Source organism: Stegastes partitus, unplaced genomic scaffold (assembly GCF_000690725.1).
Source record: "Stegastes partitus isolate 25-593 unplaced genomic scaffold, Stegastes_partitus-1.0.2 Scaffold189, whole genome shotgun sequence".
NCBI lineage: Eukaryota > Metazoa > Chordata > Actinopteri > Pomacentridae > Stegastes > Stegastes partitus.
Genome location: NW_007577920.1, coordinates 395,921 through 417,296, shown reverse-complemented (window position 1 = coordinate 417,296; position 21,376 = coordinate 395,921). Strand labels below are relative to the sequence as shown.

At 39.7% G+C, this 21,376-nt stretch overlaps 3 protein-coding genes across 4 annotated transcripts in view; 2 read left to right on the top strand and 1 right to left on the bottom strand.

Annotated features, from left to right (window-relative positions):
- Positions 1–97: 97 nt before the first annotated feature.
- sgsh (N-sulfoglucosamine sulfohydrolase (sulfamidase)) lies at positions 98–7,397 on the top strand. The gene is made up of 9 exons (XM_008280287.1): positions 98–337; positions 2,168–2,328; positions 2,408–2,513; positions 2,604–2,971; positions 3,601–3,682; positions 3,769–3,972; positions 4,903–5,069; positions 5,159–5,376; positions 7,058–7,397. The coding sequence occupies exons 1-9, from the start codon at positions 256–258 to the stop codon at positions 7,239–7,241; spliced, it is 1,572 nt and encodes a 523-aa protein (XP_008278509.1). The 5' UTR covers positions 98–255; the 3' UTR covers positions 7,242–7,397.
- Positions 7,398–7,556: 159 nt separating this feature from the next.
- npb (neuropeptide B) lies at positions 7,557–10,301 on the top strand. 2 transcript variants are annotated; one of them, XM_008280284.1, is made up of 2 exons: positions 7,557–9,069; positions 9,713–10,301. In XM_008280284.1, exons 1-2 carry the CDS (start codon positions 8,806–8,808, stop codon positions 9,839–9,841), a joined length of 393 nt encoding a protein of 130 aa, XP_008278506.1. In that variant the 5' UTR covers positions 7,557–8,805; the 3' UTR covers positions 9,842–10,301. The 2 variants fall into 2 exon arrangements, with proteins under 2 accessions (XP_008278506.1, XP_008278505.1); XM_008280283.1 differs by having other exon boundaries at positions 9,692–10,301.
- The window catches only part of gnav1 (guanine nucleotide binding protein (G protein) alpha v1), a 39,570-nt gene continuing 28,443 nt past the window's right edge, over positions 10,250–21,376 (bottom strand). The window contains exons 6-9 of the mRNA XM_008280285.1: positions 19,579–19,708; positions 19,319–19,390; positions 15,761–15,848; positions 10,250–11,787 (exon numbers count right to left, since the gene is read on the bottom strand). Coding sequence (XP_008278507.1) covers positions 11,597–11,787; positions 15,761–15,848; positions 19,319–19,390; positions 19,579–19,708 — 481 coding nt within the window. The 3' untranslated portion in view covers positions 10,250–11,596. The remainder of the gene's footprint in view (positions 11,788–15,760; positions 15,849–19,318; positions 19,391–19,578; positions 19,709–21,376) is intronic.

Below are 21,376 nucleotides of genomic sequence, written 5' to 3'. Positions count from 1 at the left end.
CGGCGAACAGGAGTTCCTGTTTTGTCTCGTCATGTGACTTCCGTCATGTGACCGCAGGGGGCGGGGCTTATGTTGTTTAAGGAAGACGTTTAAAATGTACTTGTGTTAGTCGTGGAAGGGATGAAACTGTTACATTTCTCAACTTATGTGCTTATTTTAACCACCGAATCTGTTTTCTTTTATTCAGTTTAATAGTTGTGACTCACTTTAGAAGTTTTACGAGGTTTTGAGTCGTCTAGGCGAGATTCTGGCGTCATGCTGCCTGAGTTGCTCGTTCTCATGTTAGCTTCCTGCTGCATCGGCGAGTCAAAGAGGAGAAATGTGCTTCTAATCATTGGTGAGTGAACATTGCTGTCCAGTAACGCCGTCAGAGACTTTAAATCCCTCTTGAACTCATCAAAATGTTGAAATAAACGCTCAGTTGCCAGCTTATTAGGTACACTTAGCAAAACTAACAGGTTTTTACAGAGGTCTTCAGTGAAGTGGCTGACCATCTTAAAGGCTTTGGTGCTGTTGTGTTCTTTTTTTTTTTTCATTGTTCATTTCCATCAGTGAGGGTAGACTCAGTAGCAGAATCACCTCACTGTATGAAACAATACAGCTCAACAGCAACACAACTTAAATTAAAAATAAAGATTAATTAAGCTTTTAGCAAGATGTGCTTAATAAACTGATTGTAAGTGTCTAAAATGCACAACATCTTCGAGTGTGGTACTTCCTGTGATGTTGTATCGCAGCATGAATAGAGATTATACTCAAGAAAGTAGTGTATTACACAATACTCTCTACTTTTTTAAAAACCATATGTAATAAAAATGCAATGCAATGTATTTATTTACTCCCTGTAGAAAACAATTCATTGTTGTACTTGTTGAATTACTTTAGCATCACTTCACAACATCTTCTATGATGCATTTTCACCCAACTGACGTCCATCCATCCATTATCTATACACCGCTTACCCCTCACTAGGGTCTAGGGGGGCTGGAGCTTATCCCAGCCGACTCAGGGCGAAGGCAGGGAACACCCTGGACAGGTCGCCAGTCTATCACAGGGCTACACTTCGAGACAGACAACCAAGCACACTCACATTCACACCTGTGGGCAATTTAGAATCACTAATTAACCTCAACATGTTTTGGGACTGTGAGAGGAAGCCGGAGAACCCGGAGAGAATGTGCAAACTCTACGCAGAAAGATCCCAGGTGTTCTAACCGGGACATGAACTGGGGAACTTCTAGCTGTTTGTCTGTCTATCTATCTATCTATCTATCTATCTATCTATCTATCTATCTATCTATCTATCTATCTATCTATCTATCTATCTATCTATCTCGAGGCCCAACTACCCAACTCACCTTAGTATAGCACAGCATGTGTTAAACAGTCAATTACAGATGTGTTAAAATGGTCAGAAGAATTTCTGAGAGGAGTCAGGCAAAGCTTTTATGTTCTTTATAAGAGACAGATCCTTATGAGGGCAAATGTTTTAAATAACTAGTTTTCAAATCAAATACTAGGTGCATCATAATTCTGTGTAATTGTTTAACATTCTTGTTTGGCCCCCAAATCCACATTCCAAACTAACTTTCAGTAGGTTTTTGTTAAGGATTAAGTTTGCTGTCAGTGGACAAGTGACAGAATGATTTAGAGTGTGTTGTGTTGTTGTTTTCCTAAAATACAATACAAAAATGAAACTTCTTCTCAAGACGGGTTTTGCAAACTAGCTTTTGCAATAAATGATACTTGCATTGAATAGCTGTTTTTACTGTATCTGTGCATGTGCCAGAGCTGTCAGAATCATTCACTGTATAGGGGGTTGAAGCTGTTGCCCCCAGATCAAGGAGATCCAAAAGACTTCATGTCTCTTTTATCCCTAGTTCTGTTGGTATGCTTAATGAAAATCAGCAGTGTGGCTTCCTCTTTGCTCTACTTTGGGACATCTGCACACATGCACATTTATATTTGGTATGTGGTGGTATATTGTTGTTGTCACTTTAGCAGCAGAACAATTTTCCCCAAGTGAGACAGTGAAGGTTGCCTCAAACCTCAGATGTTTGAACACTGTTTGCCGTGCAGCGTAAGAGCTAAGAATTGTAAGTGGATTGATTTGGATGCAGACACCTCACACACATCATGTTGAATTTCTGTCTTTTCCCTCTTCCAGCCGATGATGCAGGTTTTGAGACGGAGGTTTATAACAACTCAGTGGTCCATACGCCCCACCTGCGCTCTCTGGCCCAGCGCAGCGTGGTGTTTAACAACGCCTTCACATCTGTCAGCAGCTGCTCTCCGAGCCGCTCCGCCATCCTGACTGGCCTGCCACAGGTAAGACACACAAATATATGTGCAGCTCTCATTTGTGTTTGACTGCAAAATATTGATTTGTGTTTGTTCTGTGTTTCAGCATCAGAATGGCATGTACGGACTTCACCAAGGGGTTCATCACTTCAACTCTTTTGATGAAGTTCAAAGTCTTCCACTGCTGCTCAAACAGGCCAACGTGCACACAGGTGAACCAGTTTATCTCATGTATACCCTCTTCAATACTCTTGTTTTTAATAACTTTTTCTCACATCTTTTCTCCCATTTTGTTCTCACAGGTATAATTGGAAAGAAGCACGTCGGCCCTGGATCTGTTTACCCTTTTGACTTCGCCTACACAGAAGAAAACAACTCTGTCCTCCAGGTGGGGAGGAACATCACCCGCATCAAACTCCTGGTCCGCAAGTTTTTCCAGACCCATAAAGAAGAAGCCTTCGAACGAAGGCAAGAGAAACAAGGAAACGGAAATGATATCAAAGACGAAGAGAGGCCGTTTTTCCTTTATGTCGCCTTCCACGACACCCACCGATGTGGACATTCACAGCCCCAGTATGGAGCTTTCTGTGAGAAGTTTGGAAATGGTGAAATGGGGATGGGGAGAATTCCTGACTGGACGCCAGAATATTACAAACCAGAGCAAGTAAAGGTCGGTGATTAAAGGTTTAATGTTTTATTATGTAGAAAGAAATCCCAAATAATTATAATAGAAGAGGACTTATTATAAGGAATAAGGTTTATTAGCTTTAAAACATCGAGATAATTTATGTTAAATGACTTTTTTACCTCTGTATCCTGTAATTGTTTGAACAAATAAATTCATATTTTAAGATATTTTTACATAGTTTTTTTTTTTTACATATCTTTGTCGGTGTTGTGCTGTTGCCAGAACAACAATTTCCCTGAGGTACCCTACCAAACGGATCAATAAAGTTCTATCTACATATTTCTTTTATCATAGTACTTAATAACATATTTTGTGTTAATTTTTTTATGTTTATGTATTACAAAACAGAGATATGGACATTTCGGCAATAGAAACTAATATAAGCTTCAGAGCATCTTGTTGTCTCTATTTCAACAATCAGTGTCATCTAATGAGTTATGATTCTCATATATTACATATTTTTCTGTTTAATTCTTGGTGACACTTCCACCAATGCAAATCACAAACCCAAATATTTTATCTTATTGTATGAAAATAAATCTGAAAGGCATACTTACTGAAATAAAGCACAGAGCTCCTGATACATGTTCATCTGGTCTTGTGTACTTCAGGTACCTCCTTTTGTGCCGGACACACCGACAGCAAGAGCCGACTTGTCTGCTCAGTACACCACAGTGAGCAGACTGGATCAGGGTGAGTAACCTGCACACACAAACAAAAAAAGACTGGAGCTGCTGTTGCAGAACATTAAACTGTAATGGTGCGAATTTCCTCTACAGGTATTGGATTAGTTCTTCAGGAGCTCAGAGAAGCCGGTTATGAGAACGACACTCTGATCATCTACAGCTCAGATAACGGGATCCCCTTCCCCAATGGTAGAACCAACCTGTATCAGTCCGGGACGGCAGAGCCCATGCTGGTGTCGTCTCCAGAGCACAGGCAGCGCTGGGGAGACACCAGCCAGTCCTACGTCAGCCTGCTGGGTAAGAAATGGAGGGAGAAACTGAGAGCTCCTGGTGGAGAAGTTCACTTTTTAAAATTAAAAACAGTCTAGCAGCCTCTTACTGTGAGCACAGTGTCAGCTACAGGTTCTAGTTTAATACTTACACCAGCTGTTCCAAAATTATTTTCATTTGTGAATAACAATTATTTCCTTGTTTAAAAACCGTTTAACTAAATATCAATGAAGGAAGGGTTTCAGTGTGTTTATCTGGTGTGCTAAAGTGGCCACAAGAGGGAGACTTAACAATAATGAATCAGCAGCAGACCTCAGAAAAAAAGAGGATACACATGAAACTGAATAGGTGTATATATGGCTGGATTACTCCAATATTACAATTTTCTATTATGGAGCACAGAGTACTTTTACAGTGTTTGAGCAGAGTTGCTTATGTACTCAAGTGGCAGCGGGTGAGAAGAGGTAGATGGACTCCTTAGATCAGCAAATTCTTGAAGAAACAGCAGTGTAGCGTTACATCTAAGCCAGTTTAAGGTAGGAAGGGATTATTTTCATGGGAAAAAAACAAAACAAAAACGTCTAAATACATAAGTCTAATATACAAAGATATTTTTCTAAGGGATCAATCAATGACTACAGAGGGACTTTAAATTGTTGTTTTTTTTTGTTGTGAATTAAGAATTTTCTCAGCCATTAAAAAACATGTAACCCTTGTATTCATCTGAAATATTAAAAATATTAAAAAATACATGGAGATACAGTACTTTAATTGGACAGTGATGTTTAGAAAAGATGTCTCTCTATGAAACAACAGAAGCACTACACTAATTCTAAGTATGTGTACAGTATTTAGCTTTTTTATTGCAACAATAAAGTAAATATAAAAATTACTTTTCACGTGTTACCTCAGATGAGATGCTGGCTGTCTTAATATTTAGTTGTATTTTTTTTGCAGATATCACTCCCACCATTCTGGACTGGTTCTCTGTTTCCTACCCATCCTACATCCTCCCCAGCAGCCCGGCCTCCCCGGTGCACCTCACTGGTCGCTCCTTACTTCCAGCTCTGGTGGCTGAGCCCAGCAGCTGGCACACCGTCTACTCCAGCCAGTCGCTGCACGAGGTCAAGACGCCACCAGCACCCAGATATACCGTCTCATGAAGGAACCCAACACCAGGTCCTTGACTGCTCTACTGTCGTTTTGATTCCAGGTAACCATGTACTACCCAACTCGCTCTGTCCAGCAGGGGCCCTACCACCTTCTCCACAACCTACACTACCGAATGCCCTTCCCCATCGATCAGGATCTGTACGTGTCGCCCACCTTTCAGGACCTGCTGAACCGCACCAGGCTGAGTCAGCCAACGCACTGGTTTAAAAGCCTGGAGCAGTATTACTACAGAGAGCGCTGGGAGCTGTTCGACACCAGGTCTGTTACAGCCGCTAACGCTTACTTTGTTCAGAGTTCAGTCTGATTTTAGCTTCGGGGAGCAAAATCCTCCATGCGATGATTCACAAGTACATATCAGTCAATTAAAAAGACATTTGGTAAATGAGTTAGTAGATCCTCACAGGACAGGTAAGATACAACTCGACCTCAATTGATGGATGACACAAGACACAGTGACTCAAATTAGATAAACCTGCAGCAGTAAAAAGTTTAAGTGAAGGAACTGGTCAGAAAATGTACTAAATCAGAATCACATTTTAATATTCTTGAGAGGAAACAGCTCTTGCTCAAAAAGTGTAGAAATCAATCCCTACAAAGTCTATGATTTCCAAGACCACAGCAGTACTGAGGTCAAAAACATTTAAAAAAATTAATGTGTTACATTTATTTTACTTACTATCAATAGGCAGACAGGTTTTAATATGGTCAGTCCAGATTTATTACTGTCAGAATTTTAAATCCGAAACACTATCATGATTGATTTATGATTTCTATCTTTGTTACTTTATTTTTTCTTGAAGCATAGTAACGAGTTGAAAAGTGAGAAAGCTGCTGGTAATGATTGTTTTCCCCTACAGAACCGATGAGTCTGGTTTTGTCATGACTTAAATTAACTGTCAGTAGAAAGATTGTGAACTAGTCGGGTCAGACATATCAGCAGACCTTTAGCTCCAGTCCTGACGTGTCTCTTTACACTGCCAAATGAATAAAAAGGAAAGCTCAGACTAAACAGAGAGTTCACATTTTATAAACCAAACTAGGAACGGATTCATGAAAAAATACGACAGATTAATTAATAATATAAATGACAATGAAACTTAATCAGATTTGCTTTTTTTCTCTGTAATCGAAACAAAGATGCTAATAGAGGATAGAAACTGATCGCAGATGTTGTATTTAAAGCATAAATTAGCTTAAAGCTTGTAGTTCAACCTGAATTTCAACAACCAGTTATCACGATCACAATCTGGATTTACGATCTGTAATTTAAAAGCATCTGATAAATTACTTTAATAACTATAATGCAGGTTTATACAGTTAAGGAGATTTTTAAGTGATTATTATTGTACACATACACTCGAAAGATGTTTTATAAAAATGTGCAGATATGTTATTATATATATTATCAGGATGCTTCGTATTATTACACCTGTATTTTACTTTATTGTCATTCATTATCTGTTTATAAGCAGCGCTCACTCCTTCCAAAAGGAGGTATTAGAACTTTAAAAATAATAAACATTGAGAAATACTTTATCAGTGCTTACTGCTACATTACACAGTATGTTATGTAGAGATTTTAAAAGCTAAACAAATGAATTAAAGTAAAATGCTGCTGAGTTGGGTATATTTCTGTTTTAGAATTTAGTATTTTTAAACTCAGTATATTCAAGCTTGACTGTTTTCAGACCAACAAATTTTAAAAATGAACATCAGTTACACATCATGTTGGGAAATAAAATGGTAATACTTTATGCTACAAACATAAAGACAAAAGTCTAACAAATTTACCAGAAAAAAATGGTAGAAACAGAAAAATCCAGCTGTCTTAGTTAATTAAACTTATAAATCCTTCTTTTTTCTGCTGTGGTTTGGATACTTCAGTGTCTCTAAAATCTGTTCATATGTATAAGTATTAACAAATGCTTCCTCACCACAGGACAGACCCTCTGGAAACGAAGAACCTGGCGTCGGACCCGTCCTTCGGCTCCGTGCTGGAGAGCCTGAGGCAGCGTCTGCTGAAGTGGCAGTGGGAGACCGGAGACCCCTGGGTCTGCGGACCAGACTACGTCCTGGAGGACAAGCTAGAGCCTCACTGCAGACCTCTCTACAATGGACTGTGATGGACTCTAATGGTACTTTCACTCATCTTGATTGACATGATGTCTGCTTGCATGAGTGCATTTACCTTTAAAAATACATGACATTTGTTTGTAATTTATATTTTTGTACATCAGTGCTGCTTTTAAAGCTCAAGAATAAACACAATTTGAGTTGGATTAGTTTGTGAAATCGTTTTAAGTAAAACATTCTTCTTCCTTATTCTATTGGATAATTTCATCTTTCAAGTCTGTCTTATCTTTTTAGGCATTTTGGGTGCATTTTCCCATCATCCAGACCCCCACGCAACCCTGTATGATAGAAGAGCAACATAATAGACACCATTTAACTGTTTTTGATTATTATTCAGTTGAACAGACGGAGGCTGATCTGCTGATTACACAATCGGTGGACTTGAACAGGGTTTGTATTGACGGAGGCCCGTTTTCCCTCAGAGCTCCTCACTCAAGTACGACTGATTCACTTTAACACCCATTTTAGAAAGCTGTTGAAACTTAACACAATTTGCATCAGTCGATCGCTCACCGTGCTTATTGATCTGCTCATCAGTTCACTCCTAATCTGTCCATTTTGGCTCAGGTTGAAGTCTTTAGAAGCCTTGTGTGCTGAACCTGCTTTGTGTAAGCATCAATGGCTTGTACACCGATTTAGCCACAACATTACAACCACCACCAGATTTTGTGTAAGTCCTATTTTTGTTGCAAAACCAGCTCTGACCAATCGGGGGATGGACTCTGGGGGGGTCCTGTGGCGTTTGTTACCAGGATGTTGGCAGTGGACCCTTCCTGTCCTGTGCTGTTGTGGAATGGAGCCTCAGTGGATCTGGTTTGTTCCAGTGAATCTCATGGATGGGATTTGGAAAGTTTAGAGGTCGGAGCAGCACCTTTGTTGTGTTCCTTGAGCTGTTCCTGTGTAGTTTTTGGGCTGTGTCGGGGTGCACTGTACTGATGGAGGAAGCTGCTGCCAGGTTTCCAGCAGAACATTGTAACAAGATGATCAATGTCATTCACTCCACCTGTCAGTGGTTTTAATGTGTTAGCTGATCAGAGTTACTCTGGAAACAAACCAATCTGCCTGATTTACTTCCAGAAGATACACTGAGACATTCAGAAAATGTTGGATCAATTAGTTTGTCCAATTAGTGAAACACACACAACCTCCCTCCACACTTATTAACTACCAGGACATCTTTGAGTTACGACCTCCTGCGTCAGTGTATGCCCTGATGTTCATCTATTTCACTTTAACCCCTGCAAGCGTCAGAGGCTGGCTGACGTCCCTACGCCTCTCCAGCCCCCTCATACCACACACACGCCTCCCCTGGCGCCACCAAACCATCAAAATCTGATCAATTCCGATTGTTTTTTCTTCTCTCTGAAGACGGATCATCATCAGCCCACCTCAGCTCTGATTTGACGAACCTCCTGGGTCACGACAACGTCACCCATTCAGCCTATATAAGCAGCAGAAACTTTTCGAAACACCCAGCAAAAACAAACGGACCAAGAACAGACGAGAAAAGCGCCGTTTTCCTTTTGCGTAAAAAGTGACAAGACGGTTCCAGACATGGAGAGGTCAGTGCGGTTTGCCGTGGTGTGCGTCGGAGTGTCTCTACTCATCTCCTGCCATCCAGTCGAAGCCTGGTACAAGCAGTCAACCGGGCCCAGTTACTACTCGGTGGGTCGCGCCTCCGGTTTGCTGTCCGGTATCAGGAGGTCACCGTACGTCCGGAGGTCCGAGTCTGAAGAGACGCTGCCAGACAGCGGGGAGACAGCAGGTAACAACGTGATCACAGAGACTAACAGGCAGATCTCCATCCTAAAAAGCATGGTAAGTGCACCTAAGATGCTACAAACTCTATTACTGTCTGAGGAGGCTTTGTGTGTGTGTGTGTGTGTGTGTGTGTGTGTGTGTGTGTGTGTGTGTGAGTGTGTTTTTACACAGATGTAAAATGAAGAAAAAGACGCGCGTAAAGTTTGCTTTCCATTCAAGAGCCACACTTATGTCAATTTTTAAATGTTGAAAGTTAGCAATAGCAAAAGCAAACATACATCATAAATATATTACATTCTAGTTTAGTTTCACAAAGGTAAGAAAACAAATAATGGGGGGAAAAAAAGCCAAGAACTCGTGCGTAAAAATGTTCAAACCAGTGCGCACCGAAGGTCAAAGCGCTGTTTTATGTTCATAAAACAGCTATTTACAAATCTACTACAGAAACTTAGGGTTTTTTTTGAAATTTCTGCCTCAGGAAAACACCTGACTAACGACAACAATTCAGGAAGTTATAAAATAGTTCCACACTAATTCTTAACAGTAAATTAAATACGCACAGTACACATAATTTGAAGTGTTAAAAAAAAAAAAAGTTAAATACAAGCTCTTAAAGGTTGATTTGAAGAACACGGACAGTATTTGGTCCCTATATAAATGACTAGAATCACCTTTTCAGTTTAAATTTCACCTCCTGCAGGCCATCTGCGTGAAGGACATCTCTCCAAACCTAAAGAGCTGCGAGCTGCTGCGGGACGGGACGGGCACCTTCCAGTGCAAGGCGGACGTCTTCCTCACCCTGGACTCGCTGGACTGTCTGTCCGCCTGAGTCCCGGTCGGACCGCGCAGGAGACAGTCCTCATCCTCCACCGAATCAAGCGCAAATCTGGAAGAAAGAAATGAGGGACGGATGAGTGTGGAGGGGGTTTGGAGGGTGATGGCGCAGAGGGAAACCCGATAATTGTCGATAATGGACCGCTGCAGACTCTGAATGTTCTCTCTTATTTAAAACAAAAAAACACATTCACAAGCATTGATCAGTTTTGCTTTGGTTGCATAAACAGGAGTGTAAAAGAAAAACAAGACAAAAAAACAAAACAAAAAAACAATGTGAGAGAAACGTTAGTTGAAACCGTTTTCTTTCCAGGTGACTTTTCATCTTTACTGTTGAACCCCCTGACATGTACCTGTGTTACCACAATGCATTAAATGTCCAGAAAGTTGACTGCAGAGCAGATTTCCTGGAAAGTACTTTTATTTATTTTATCTATTAAAATGAACAAACACTGGTTACCTGCTGTGTGGTTTAAATTTGTCTTCAAGTCTTTTAACATAACATATCCAGCATGAGATACATTTATCCATTCACATGACCAACCTCAAGGAAAATAAAAAATTACAGCCTCTCATATGTATTTTGTACTGCAATGCCAGTGCAGTACAAACCATAAAATAACAGTTTGCGAACATAACACCTAAAAGAGTCGAGATACAGAATGAAACATGATTCTGGAGGTGGAAAGAGAAGGGAAAATACACATTTCACACACGTATGAATCATCTAAATAACGGGAAAAGAGTAAAACCACTTCATCATAAGGCACTTGGGGGTGTTTTCCCCCTTTCTTTCAGTTTCCATATCAGGCTACATCAGCCATTTCCATATCTTGTTTATTACTGGAGTCAGAGTAGCTGTTGACAGCAGAGTCAGTTGCTCAGGGGAGCCCTCAAAACAAACTCCAACAGAGTTTACGACACACAAATCACAAACAGGAGACATCATCCTGCTTGAAAAACATAAAAATAAAAATCAGGGTTTATGTGTGTCAGATTCTGCAACAATAACCATCACAGGTGAAAGGAAGGAAATCAAACACAAGTCAGACCCTTCGGGAATTTTTTTTTTCTTTTTTTCCCCAACACACGCTTTCTAATATTCGGTTTTCTCAGCATCATCGCTGATTGAACTGAGTCCGGGGAGCGAGTGAAGGCTCAGATTAAAATGCACGCCGTGTGGGTGATTTCAGCTCAAGTAAACACAAACTGATGCTGCTTTTACAGTGATCAGCGCCTCATTAGGAGGGTGTGACGCACAGCATCTGCACAGCGGAGACACAGTGATGGATGAGCGGAAAACACATGATGGTATGCATGAGTGAGCCGAGGAAGTTAACGAACAAACAGTAAATCCTCATCCGCCTCCCTGTTCTTGCCTCCACACAAGGCACAAATAAACGTATGTATATATCAAGTCTTCAGAAAAAAAAGCAACTGTTCATGGTTTGATTTTATAGTACAGTACATATTAATGCCCATTACTTTGAACATAAAGTTTCAAAAGTCAGCATTTTATAGGGCTCAACCCAAAAAACAAAAGATTGGCCAAGAGGTCCTTCACCTTCATGTGTTTTAAAAGCTGTAAAGGAAGAAACGCAACATCATCAACCTCCTAATGGAGGAAGAAGATAGCAGGCGACATGTTCGGATGAGATGATCTTCGCACCCTTCTTCTGATCATTTCGGTCTTTTAAAACGAGACATCCAAAGTCTAGTGGGGTCTCGTCTTCCTATCATTTCTGCAGTTTCACAGGAGCGACACCGCCTCCAGGTTCTCCTTGATGATCGTGTCCATGACCACCTGGAAGACGACCTGGATGTTGGAGGTGTCAGTCGCCGTGGTGAAGTGGTGGTAGATGAGCTTGCTGGGCGCGGCGTTGAGCGAGACGAAGGTGGCGGCGATGAAGCGGGCGGCCGAGTCCACGTCACAATCGGCACCTGGAGGAGATACGAGAGTTTACAGTAAAACATCTGGCTGAGGGTTAGACTATACCAAGCAGATGTACTTGTACAAGTATGTAGGTCACTTTTTTTTCATTCAAAATTAAATTTAGATATTTGTGTTTTGGATTTAAATAAACAGAAATAGGATTATAAAATAAAAACTTTGAACAACCACAACAAGCAGCAAACTACTTGCTCCAATAGCTAAACCAAGTCATGCCATTGACTAAGCAGTAGAAGAAATATTGAAATCCTTCCCTTAAGTAAATGTACCAATACGTCAATGTAAATACACTCCATTACACGTGAAAGTCCATGTACTGCAGCGAAATGGGCTCCTGTGGTTGATACACATTACTACATTTAAGGTAATTCCATCTCAAATCATCTGAATTTTAGAACAATTTCTGTTAAAAAAGCTCAAATTCTGCAGAGTCCTGCAGCCTTGGGGAGATGACGATGATGTTTATGTCACATGGACTCTTGTGTACTTGCATAACATTTAAGGCCTTAATCATACTCCCTCGCAGACATCATCAGCTGCTGTTATTAGACCAGTGTAATACTTCCCATGTCTGTGAGCCCACTAGAGTACAATTACAATTTCATTTAGCAGACGTGTTTATCCAAAGCGACTTACATCTGAGAGTTGATCACATTCATACACCAATGGCGACAGAGCTGCCGTGCAAGGTTCCTGCCTGCCATTGGGAGCAACTTCAGGTCTTGCCCAAGGACACTTCGACTGTGGAGCGGTGGGGGATTGAACCTCCAACCTTGCGATAAAAGGTTAACTTGCTCTACCACCTGAGCCACAGCCGCCAACGAATGATGTAGAAGTATAAAGTCCATAGGAGTCTGCACGGACGTCTATGCAGGTGTCCACATGCAGCCCAAAGTTTCATCTGTGCAGCTGTTACTCTGCAAGCATGGAATATGGAGATGCCGACCTACTGCACGAAGAGTCTGTGCGGGCTGTCGAGGACTCAGGTAGTTGATAAAGTTTACATCACACAGACCATTGTGTGCTTGCAGATGCAGAAGTTAGAACACTAGTCTTTAGGGGTCAGAAATGTTTAAAGGGTCACAAACACACCAGAGAGGTCTCGAGTTAAATAATAGGGGCAGAGATGAAAAAGCAAATTGTGCGAAACAAATCTGTCATTTTTCAGCCTCTATCACTAGTCTTTGATTTTTTTATTGCTTTATTATCATAAGTTAAATGAAATCATGGATCCCAATTAGAAACAAAGCAACAAAGGGGAGATCTACTGTCTTCACCTGGAACAGAGATGTTAATAATCTCATCAAAATAAATACAGTACTTGAGTAAATGTAGTGTGGCTGCAACAAATGATTAATAATAAATGAAGGTTTTTGTGTAACAAATTAATTTGAATGAGCACATTTAGTAGACGGGTTCGTGCTCATCTGATGGAGCTGGGCGTCACGATATTAAGCCTCGTCATCATATCTGAGGTCGTGGATGTTTGCTCTGCCGGCTGACCCCAATCCGAAGCGTTTCCGCATTTTTATTGACATTTGCATGAGAGCAGAAGGGACGCAGTCGAGCTCGCTGAGATGAAAATAAAAATGCTGAGCAGGTACAAAAATCTCCCCAAAATAACACTATAAAAAATATCAGCCTGTCTGTGAGTTTAAAGACCCGAAACTAAACTGAGCACACTGATCCTCCCTTAGATGAAGGAAATGTACTTTCCAAGATATTTTTGCACAACAACATTCCTGGATGTCACAGGAATTTGCATATTAATAAGTTTAGAAGGGACATTTTAAGGACTTTACTGGATTGATGAAGTTTTGTCATAAACAGCCTACAGCTGTATTCATGATTCTCAGTGCAACTCCTTCCTCCTGTATCCAGAAAGACAGTCTGCTGACGTTTCAAAGCTATTAACATCATGTCACAGTGTAGAGGCTTGTGTGAGGCAGATTTGAACCAGAAGTCAAAGATCAGTTATGTTCTGGTGCAGCAGCTGTAGAAACAGGAAGGTTTAATAGCGTCCATTAAATGATGATCTAAAGGCGACACCATTTGACTTGTTTTGTGTTCAAGAAAGGGACATTTTTTTATGCCACAAATTCGTTATTTATGAACATAATAAAGTTCAGTTTTTGGTAAAACTGAGAGACGTGTTAGTTTAAGTGGACTTCTCACTAGGGTCATAGCTGCACTACAAAAACAGCAGATTTAACTGAGCCTAATAATCTTTTATATACTAGTCTTAATGGGTTATTCTGGGCTTTCTAAGAAATTCAAGTAAATGTCACTTGCCTTGTGTTGATGAGCAACTTCATTAGATTTATTTTTTTAACTTATCTATCAATGGGCTTCTTTTGCATTTACTAGGCTTAACTAGATTGCTTGAAATTAGTGTTATTCTAAGATTTTGTGGGCGATAATGACAATCTGACAGATGTAAAATTCACCTACTGCACTAGTCATCAGTTTTCTTGTTTTGAGTGTAAGTATTCTTATATCTAGAAAGTTTGGCCTTAAATCAGAAAGCGTGTTTTGTGGTGGTGGTGTTGTTGTTGTAGTGGACTGCATTATATTCAAGCGCAATATTCTTCTTCTTCAACAATAAAACACAGACTATAGTTAAATTAAAATCTCTAAAAATCAAGCATCATCTTTGGAAAGATGTGGTTTCTTAAGTATGTATATATCAATCTGTTTTTTCTGCAGTTCTGTTACATGATATGAACCTGACAGCTGACACAAGACATGTCTTGTTTACATTTTTATATTTTTTAAGGGTACTATGAAGTGCAATTATATATATATATATATATATACACTACTCTGCATGTAACTCAACAGCTTGCGCCACAGTAGTTCACTAAAGTTAACTCATATTTTTAAGAAACACCTAAACATTGGTGTATAAAATGATATTTGATTTGATCATAATTGTATCCTCTGTATTGATATTTAAACCTTTTCCACTCTTCTCCTGTTTCGGAGCAAAAAAAAAAACAAACTAAAATGCCAAACCCAGATTAAAACGGCTGTAGCTTCTGATGCACTCAAAATTGGAGTTTTTGTCAGAACAAAAAAAGTTTCATAAAGGCTTCTTGTGAAAGTATCAGAAAACCCAGAGGTAAGTCAGAAATGAAGCAGTGAAGGGCCTGCGAAGTCAGTTAAAGATTTTTGTCAACCTAAAATAAAAAACAATATTTTCCAGTATCCATAGTTTATATACTATTTGTAATTCAGTAAAATGCTGCAAAACTTGACTTACAGTGGTCAGGTCTCGCACTGATTTTGAACACTGTGTTTGTCTAGGCTGATTTTGTGCAAAATAGAAAAGCAAATAAAAGAAAATTTATTCTATTTTTTTCAAAGAAAAGGACTTTGTGAATTCTTCAATACCAAATACTTCCATGTTTACTGACATAGTGGCAAAATGTAGGATGGGGAAGGGACTGCAGATGTGGGTGTCAACAGGGAAAAAACATGCAAAAGGATAGGGAAAGAAATAATTATATAGATCAAAATATAGTTTTATAGATGGATTGAGTGGAATTAGGATAATAGAAGGTTTAAATGGACGTTTGAATTTTATTTGAAGGTTTTCGACAAAGGCATACCACACAATTTTTTTCTCTTTTTACATTATTTATACTATTTAGTTTCGTATTTTATTCATAGCAGCTACGTTAATGTACATTTTCTTACATTTATAATGTGTATGTGATTATTACTTCACTTGAGTTCATATGTAATGTTTCCTTCTTAATTAATGTAAACAGGAAAAAAGCTAAATTTATAAAATATTTGGTCACCAATAAAAGGCTTTTGTCTTGGACTACACAGTTGTATCTAATAAAGTGGCCACTGAGTGTAAATTTGTTTGTGTTTGACTGATGTTTCCCCACTGTAGTGATATTTCTGGAGTCTTACACCGTCCATTTGAGCATCAATAATTAATATCATTCCTACCTTTAAAATGCGGCAGGTATAACCGCAGATGTCGTCCAGAGTGTAAAATCTTGTCTTGAAAAAGATCTATCTTGTTCATGAATAAAATCTGCAATAAAAAACAAACAAAAACAACAATCAACTGAGAGCTCAACAAGCTCATCAAAGCCACATCCTCTCCAGCAGAAATAAGAAAAATCAATCCGAAAGATCATGAGAAAAGGAAAGCGTTTGATTTGATTTGGTGACTCCCATCTACAGCAGTGCAATAACTACCCAAACCATGAAACCAATAACAGCCACATTTATTGTCAATTACAGATATTTACGCAAAATGCAAAAAAAAAGTAAATCAATGACTGTGATGATACAAGCACGGGGGTGATGACAGTGGATCAATGACTTCGCTCCACGCATCAGTGTGCAATCGATGCCTCACGTGGTCTCCGGTGTAAAAAGAGCTCAACAGGCTCAGCGGCTGCTGCTTTCATAAATCTCTGTCCTTCTGCTGTTTGTGCTTCAACTTGTGCTCAGCTGGTGCCACGCTGCACGAGCACTTTTGGCTTTGTAGTTAACCAATTAAAACTACAGCTAAGTTCTGTTTTTTCCGGCCTGTCTGATCGCAAAAGCAAACATGCACAAAAAGCCCCTGATAATAACGAGGTGGGGGGATGAGGTAGAGCAGATTTTCAATGAAGAGGATACGGAGCAAAACCTAGGTGTGTAATTACCACTGACCAGCCACACTGAAGAGTTAATTGAGGTGGAGGTTACAAATTCTCCTCCTACGTAAAAAAAAAAAAGGGCATCATTAAACACTTTTGTTTAATGAGCCTGTTAGCCGTGTTAACGTGCAGGCCCACACACAACCCTGCACATAAACACATCACACACAGACATTTAATTGCCCATTTGGCTCTAATGAAGCCTCAAATAAGTTTTTTTATGTTTAAAAAAAAAAAAAAAAAAAAAGGATAACCTACTAAAANAAAAAAAAAAAAAAAGGATAACCTACTAAAAGAGACGCTTTGGTGCAACACTTAAAACTTTTATGCAAAGACATTTCCTGCAAAAGTACGTCTTTGTTTAAAAAAAAAAAAAAAAAAAAAAAAGGATAACCTACTAAAAGAGACGCTTTGGTGCAACACTTAAAACTTTTATGCAAAGACATTTCCTGCAAAAGTACGTCTTTTTTTATAATCAAACAACATGAAGGCACTGAGTTTTGATCTATATACTGAAAAACATGAATTTGTTTGCTCAGAAAACGTTGTTTTCGTCTGCACTGGGTAATCAGAGGGGATAAAACCAGTGTTCACCGAAAAAAGGCTTTCGCAAAAGTGCAAGAAAACACTGCAAAGTTCAAACAGTTGACGCTTGCATCAGCGTGTATTTTAAGTGGGCTTGAAATACGAGTTAAGTGGAACAAATTGAACAGGCTCGTTACATGGTTGTTTTTAATGTGATCATTTACCGGAAATGGGGACGGAAAAACAGAGACGAGGGAAAATGTCACCTCGTCAGCGCTCACCCTAATTACAACTCGCCGTTTAATTGCAAGTGACAGAGGACTCTGAGACAAAGGGCCGAGGCTGCAATCTGTGTGTGGAAACAGCATTTATCAAACACATTAGTGTTATTCTTGTCTCACTGTGTCATAGAGAACAAATGGAGAGTTACAAAGAGATTTAGCTCATTTCTCCTCCACTCATCCATGTGCTCCACCCACCAGGACTGAACTGTCAAACTGAACAGAGGAAGCCGCCCTCTTCGGGAAGAACTCGTCGTCTCGATGTTTTTGTCTCGTGACTTTTAAAACAAAGCTTTGGCTGTTTGCATGATTGTCATTTCATAGAATAACCTTAGATATGGAGATGTTTTCACGTAGTACATATTGCAATTGTAACCTTTAAATTGTAAAACAGTGGTGTCCAATATGGGATTCAGGGCAAAGGTGGAGTCACAAGATGAAAAATATAACAGGAAGTGTGGCAACACAGTAGCATAAACATTCTGTGTAGACTGTCAGTCATCCATTCTATGAAATGTATGTGATTTAGAACATAACCTGGCTGTCAATCAACCTGGACACTGCAATCTCACCCTAATCTTCTTTGAAACAACTTGCGCTCTGTCAGGTCGCATGGATCATGAGTGAACAGCCCTTTTAATGTTCAGCCACAAATTCTCTATTGCCTGAGGTCTGGATCTGACTCAGCTTGTTGCCTTTGTACCACTTCTGTGAGGCTTAGGCTGAATGTTTTGGGCCATTCTCATGCCAACTGCATCCAGTTGTCCTCCAGGATTTCCATATACTTTACTATATAAATACTAAATACTATACTGCATTCACTTTAGCCTCTACCTTTACAAGCCTGCTGTTGAGAAGCATCCTGACATCATGACGCTGCCACCACCAAGCTTCACAGTGGGGATGGTGTGTCTGTGATGATGTGCAGTGATTGGTGTCCACCAAACATAGCATTAAGTCTGATGACCAAAAGAGTCGATTTTGGTCTCAGACCAAAGAACCTTCTTCCAGTTAGCTGCAGATTCTCCCACATGCCTTCTGGTGAATTCTAGTTGAGATTTCATATGAGATTTTTTAACGGTGTCTTTCTCTTTGCTACTCTCTTATAAACCTTTGACTGGTGAAGAACCCAGCAACAGCTGTTTAATGCACAGTTTCTCCAATCTCAGCAGCAGAAGCTTGTAACTCCTTCAGAGGAGTCATGAGTGTCTTGGTGGCCTCCCTTACTAGACTACCTTATCCATTCAGTTTTTGAGTTTGGCCTGCTGTAGGCAGATTATACATGTGCCGTATTCCTTCCATTTCTTAATGATAGATTTAACTGTATTCCAAGGAATATTCAGTGACTTGGAACTTTTCTAGTATTCATTCCCTGACTTGTGTTTTTCAAAAACCTTTTCATTAAGCTGTTTGGCGTGTTCTTTTGTCTTCATGGTGCAATTACATCCAGGAGTACTCATTCACCAAACACTGGATCTCCCAGATCAGGTGTCTTTACACCACAATCACTTGAGACACTTTCACTGCACTCAGATGACCTATATTTAACTAATTGTTTGACGTCTAGCACTAGTTGACTGCACATTTGTTGAATAAGGTGCATCATTTTGAAGGGAGTGAATCCTTATGCAATCACTTATTTTACATTTTATATTTTTAATTACATGACATTACATTTTTCTACATTTTGTAGAAATCTGTTCTCACTTTGACATAAAACTGTCTTTTTTTTGTAAATTATTGTCAAAAAAGCCAAAATATATTGACCATGATTCAATGTTTAAAAGCAATAAAAAGGGAAAACTTCCAAGTAGGGGTTACTACTCTTTAAAAGCACTGTATTTCTGATTTTGCTACAAACCAGGCCTCTGAATAAAACATATTCAACAATCTCTCTTTCCTATGATGGTGCTCTGTGGATTTTTATACAATCAGTTACTTGCAAACATTTTTCTGCAAATTACCAAGAGGAAAACTCTCCAAGCTTTCAATATACTCTAAATTCAAATCTTGAGTTTGAGGAAGCGGGAGAGTGATGAATTTCTCACCATGGATGTGCTGCGGAAGAAGACATTATTGCAGATGGAAGAGAAGAGCTTCATGCTTTCCTGAAGACGATTCTGCAGCGAAAAGACAATAACACAATCAAACAGCCGCAGAGGGAAGCTGAGAGAAGACACTTCATTTTAAAACTCCGTCTTTGAGGACAGAACACTTTCTGACTGACTGAGACTTAACAAGTGGTTTCTAGTTTGTTGCAGTGGAGAGTGTGAACATTTGTGGGCTAGTGATTTAGTGCAGTTTGTACCATGGAGGGGTCTTCCACCAGGGTCATGTCGTATCCGCTGAGCGACACCACGAACAGAACCGCTCTGACGTCCTCGAAGCAACCGATCCACTTCCTGCGCTCAGTCCTCTGACCTCCAACGTCGTACATCCTGCACACAGACAGAACAAGACAGTTTGAACACAGATGCAAGATACACAGTCAAAAGAGGAACCAAAAATTAACAAATCACATAAGTTAAGAAAATGAATAACATCTAAAACAGCATTTAGCTTTCACATTACTTCTATATTTATGAAGTGTGGCAGCACAGCAACATTCTGTGAAGATTCTCAGTCATGTTGTATGAAAAGTAAGTGATCTGGAACACAACCTAGATCTCAGTCAGCCTGGACGCTGCAATTTTTTTTACCCCATTCTTCTTTGCAAAACTGCTCAAACTCTGTCTGATTACACAGGGATTATAAGTGAACAGCCCTTTTCAAGTCCAGCCACAAATTGGATTGTTGTATTGAGGTCTGGGCTTTGACTCAACCGCTCCACAACATTCAGCCTGTTGTCTTTCTGTGTGGCTTTGGTTGTATGCTTCGGCTCATTGTCTTGCTGGACAACAAACCTCCTCCCAAGTCACAAGTCTCTTGCAGACTGCATCAGGTTATCTTTTAGGATTTCCGTATGTATGCATTCACTTTACCCTCTACCTTTACAAGCCTTCCAGGCCCTGTTCCAAGAAACATCCCCACACCAAGATGCTGCCACCACCATGCTTCACAGTGGGAATGGTGTGTTTGTGATCATGGGCAGTGCACAGCACCTAGAGTCTGATCACCACTTGGTCACTTGGGGGCAGTGAAACATGGTTATAAACTTGACATTTAATGAATTTCTTTTCTATTTTGACATTTGTCTTGTTGTAAAGCACTTTGTAACTTTGCTTTCAAAAAGTGCTATATAAATAAAGTTACTACTATTATAATTATTATTACGATTAGCAACAGCAGATCATTGGTGGAGCCTCCAAATGCTTGATTAGACTGAGATCTGAGGAGTTCATTGGTTGTCTTCCTACGCCACAAGATCTGCCATTTTGGAGGTGCTCCGACTCAGCCATCACAATTTGGCCTCAGATTCTTATGCTGCCCATTTTTCCTGCATCCAACACTTCAACTTCAGAACTGACTGTTCACTTGCTGCCTAATATCTCCCACTCCTTGACAGATGCCAGTGTAACAAGATAACTGTTACTCACTTCACCTCTCAGTGGTGTTAATAACGATAGTTGCTTATTTACACGTCCAGAAGATATGAAACATGATTCATTTTGAGTTTTGCATTTGGTCACCTAAGGTCGATTATTTGCTCTGTTTTTTGCTTTGTTTTGGTTTTAAAAGCTGAGGAAAATATGTGGGTCTTTAACTGATAAATGCTCATTAATGTTCACCAGTCTGCCATTTGGTACTGAGCAGGTAATGTACAGGGTTTTTTTCTTTCTCCCAAGAACTGTATCACTGACAACAACTGACTGCTGCAGCTGAAATCAACTCTAAACCAAAACAACAAGCTGAAAGAGACTAAAAGAGTCCAATAGAACTGATGGGAACTGCAGAGCTCGTAACTATAATTATAATGATTACTGCAACATTTTTTCCACAACAGCCATTTAAACCAGTGTGAGCGTGAGAATATTTTTGTTAAAACATGCCAAAATCTTTACTTGTCATGCCAATAGTGCCAAGAAGACGAACCAAATTTTAAATAATATTACAGAATCTAAATCAGACACAAAACCACAGGGACATGTGCAAAATGTGTTTTCAGG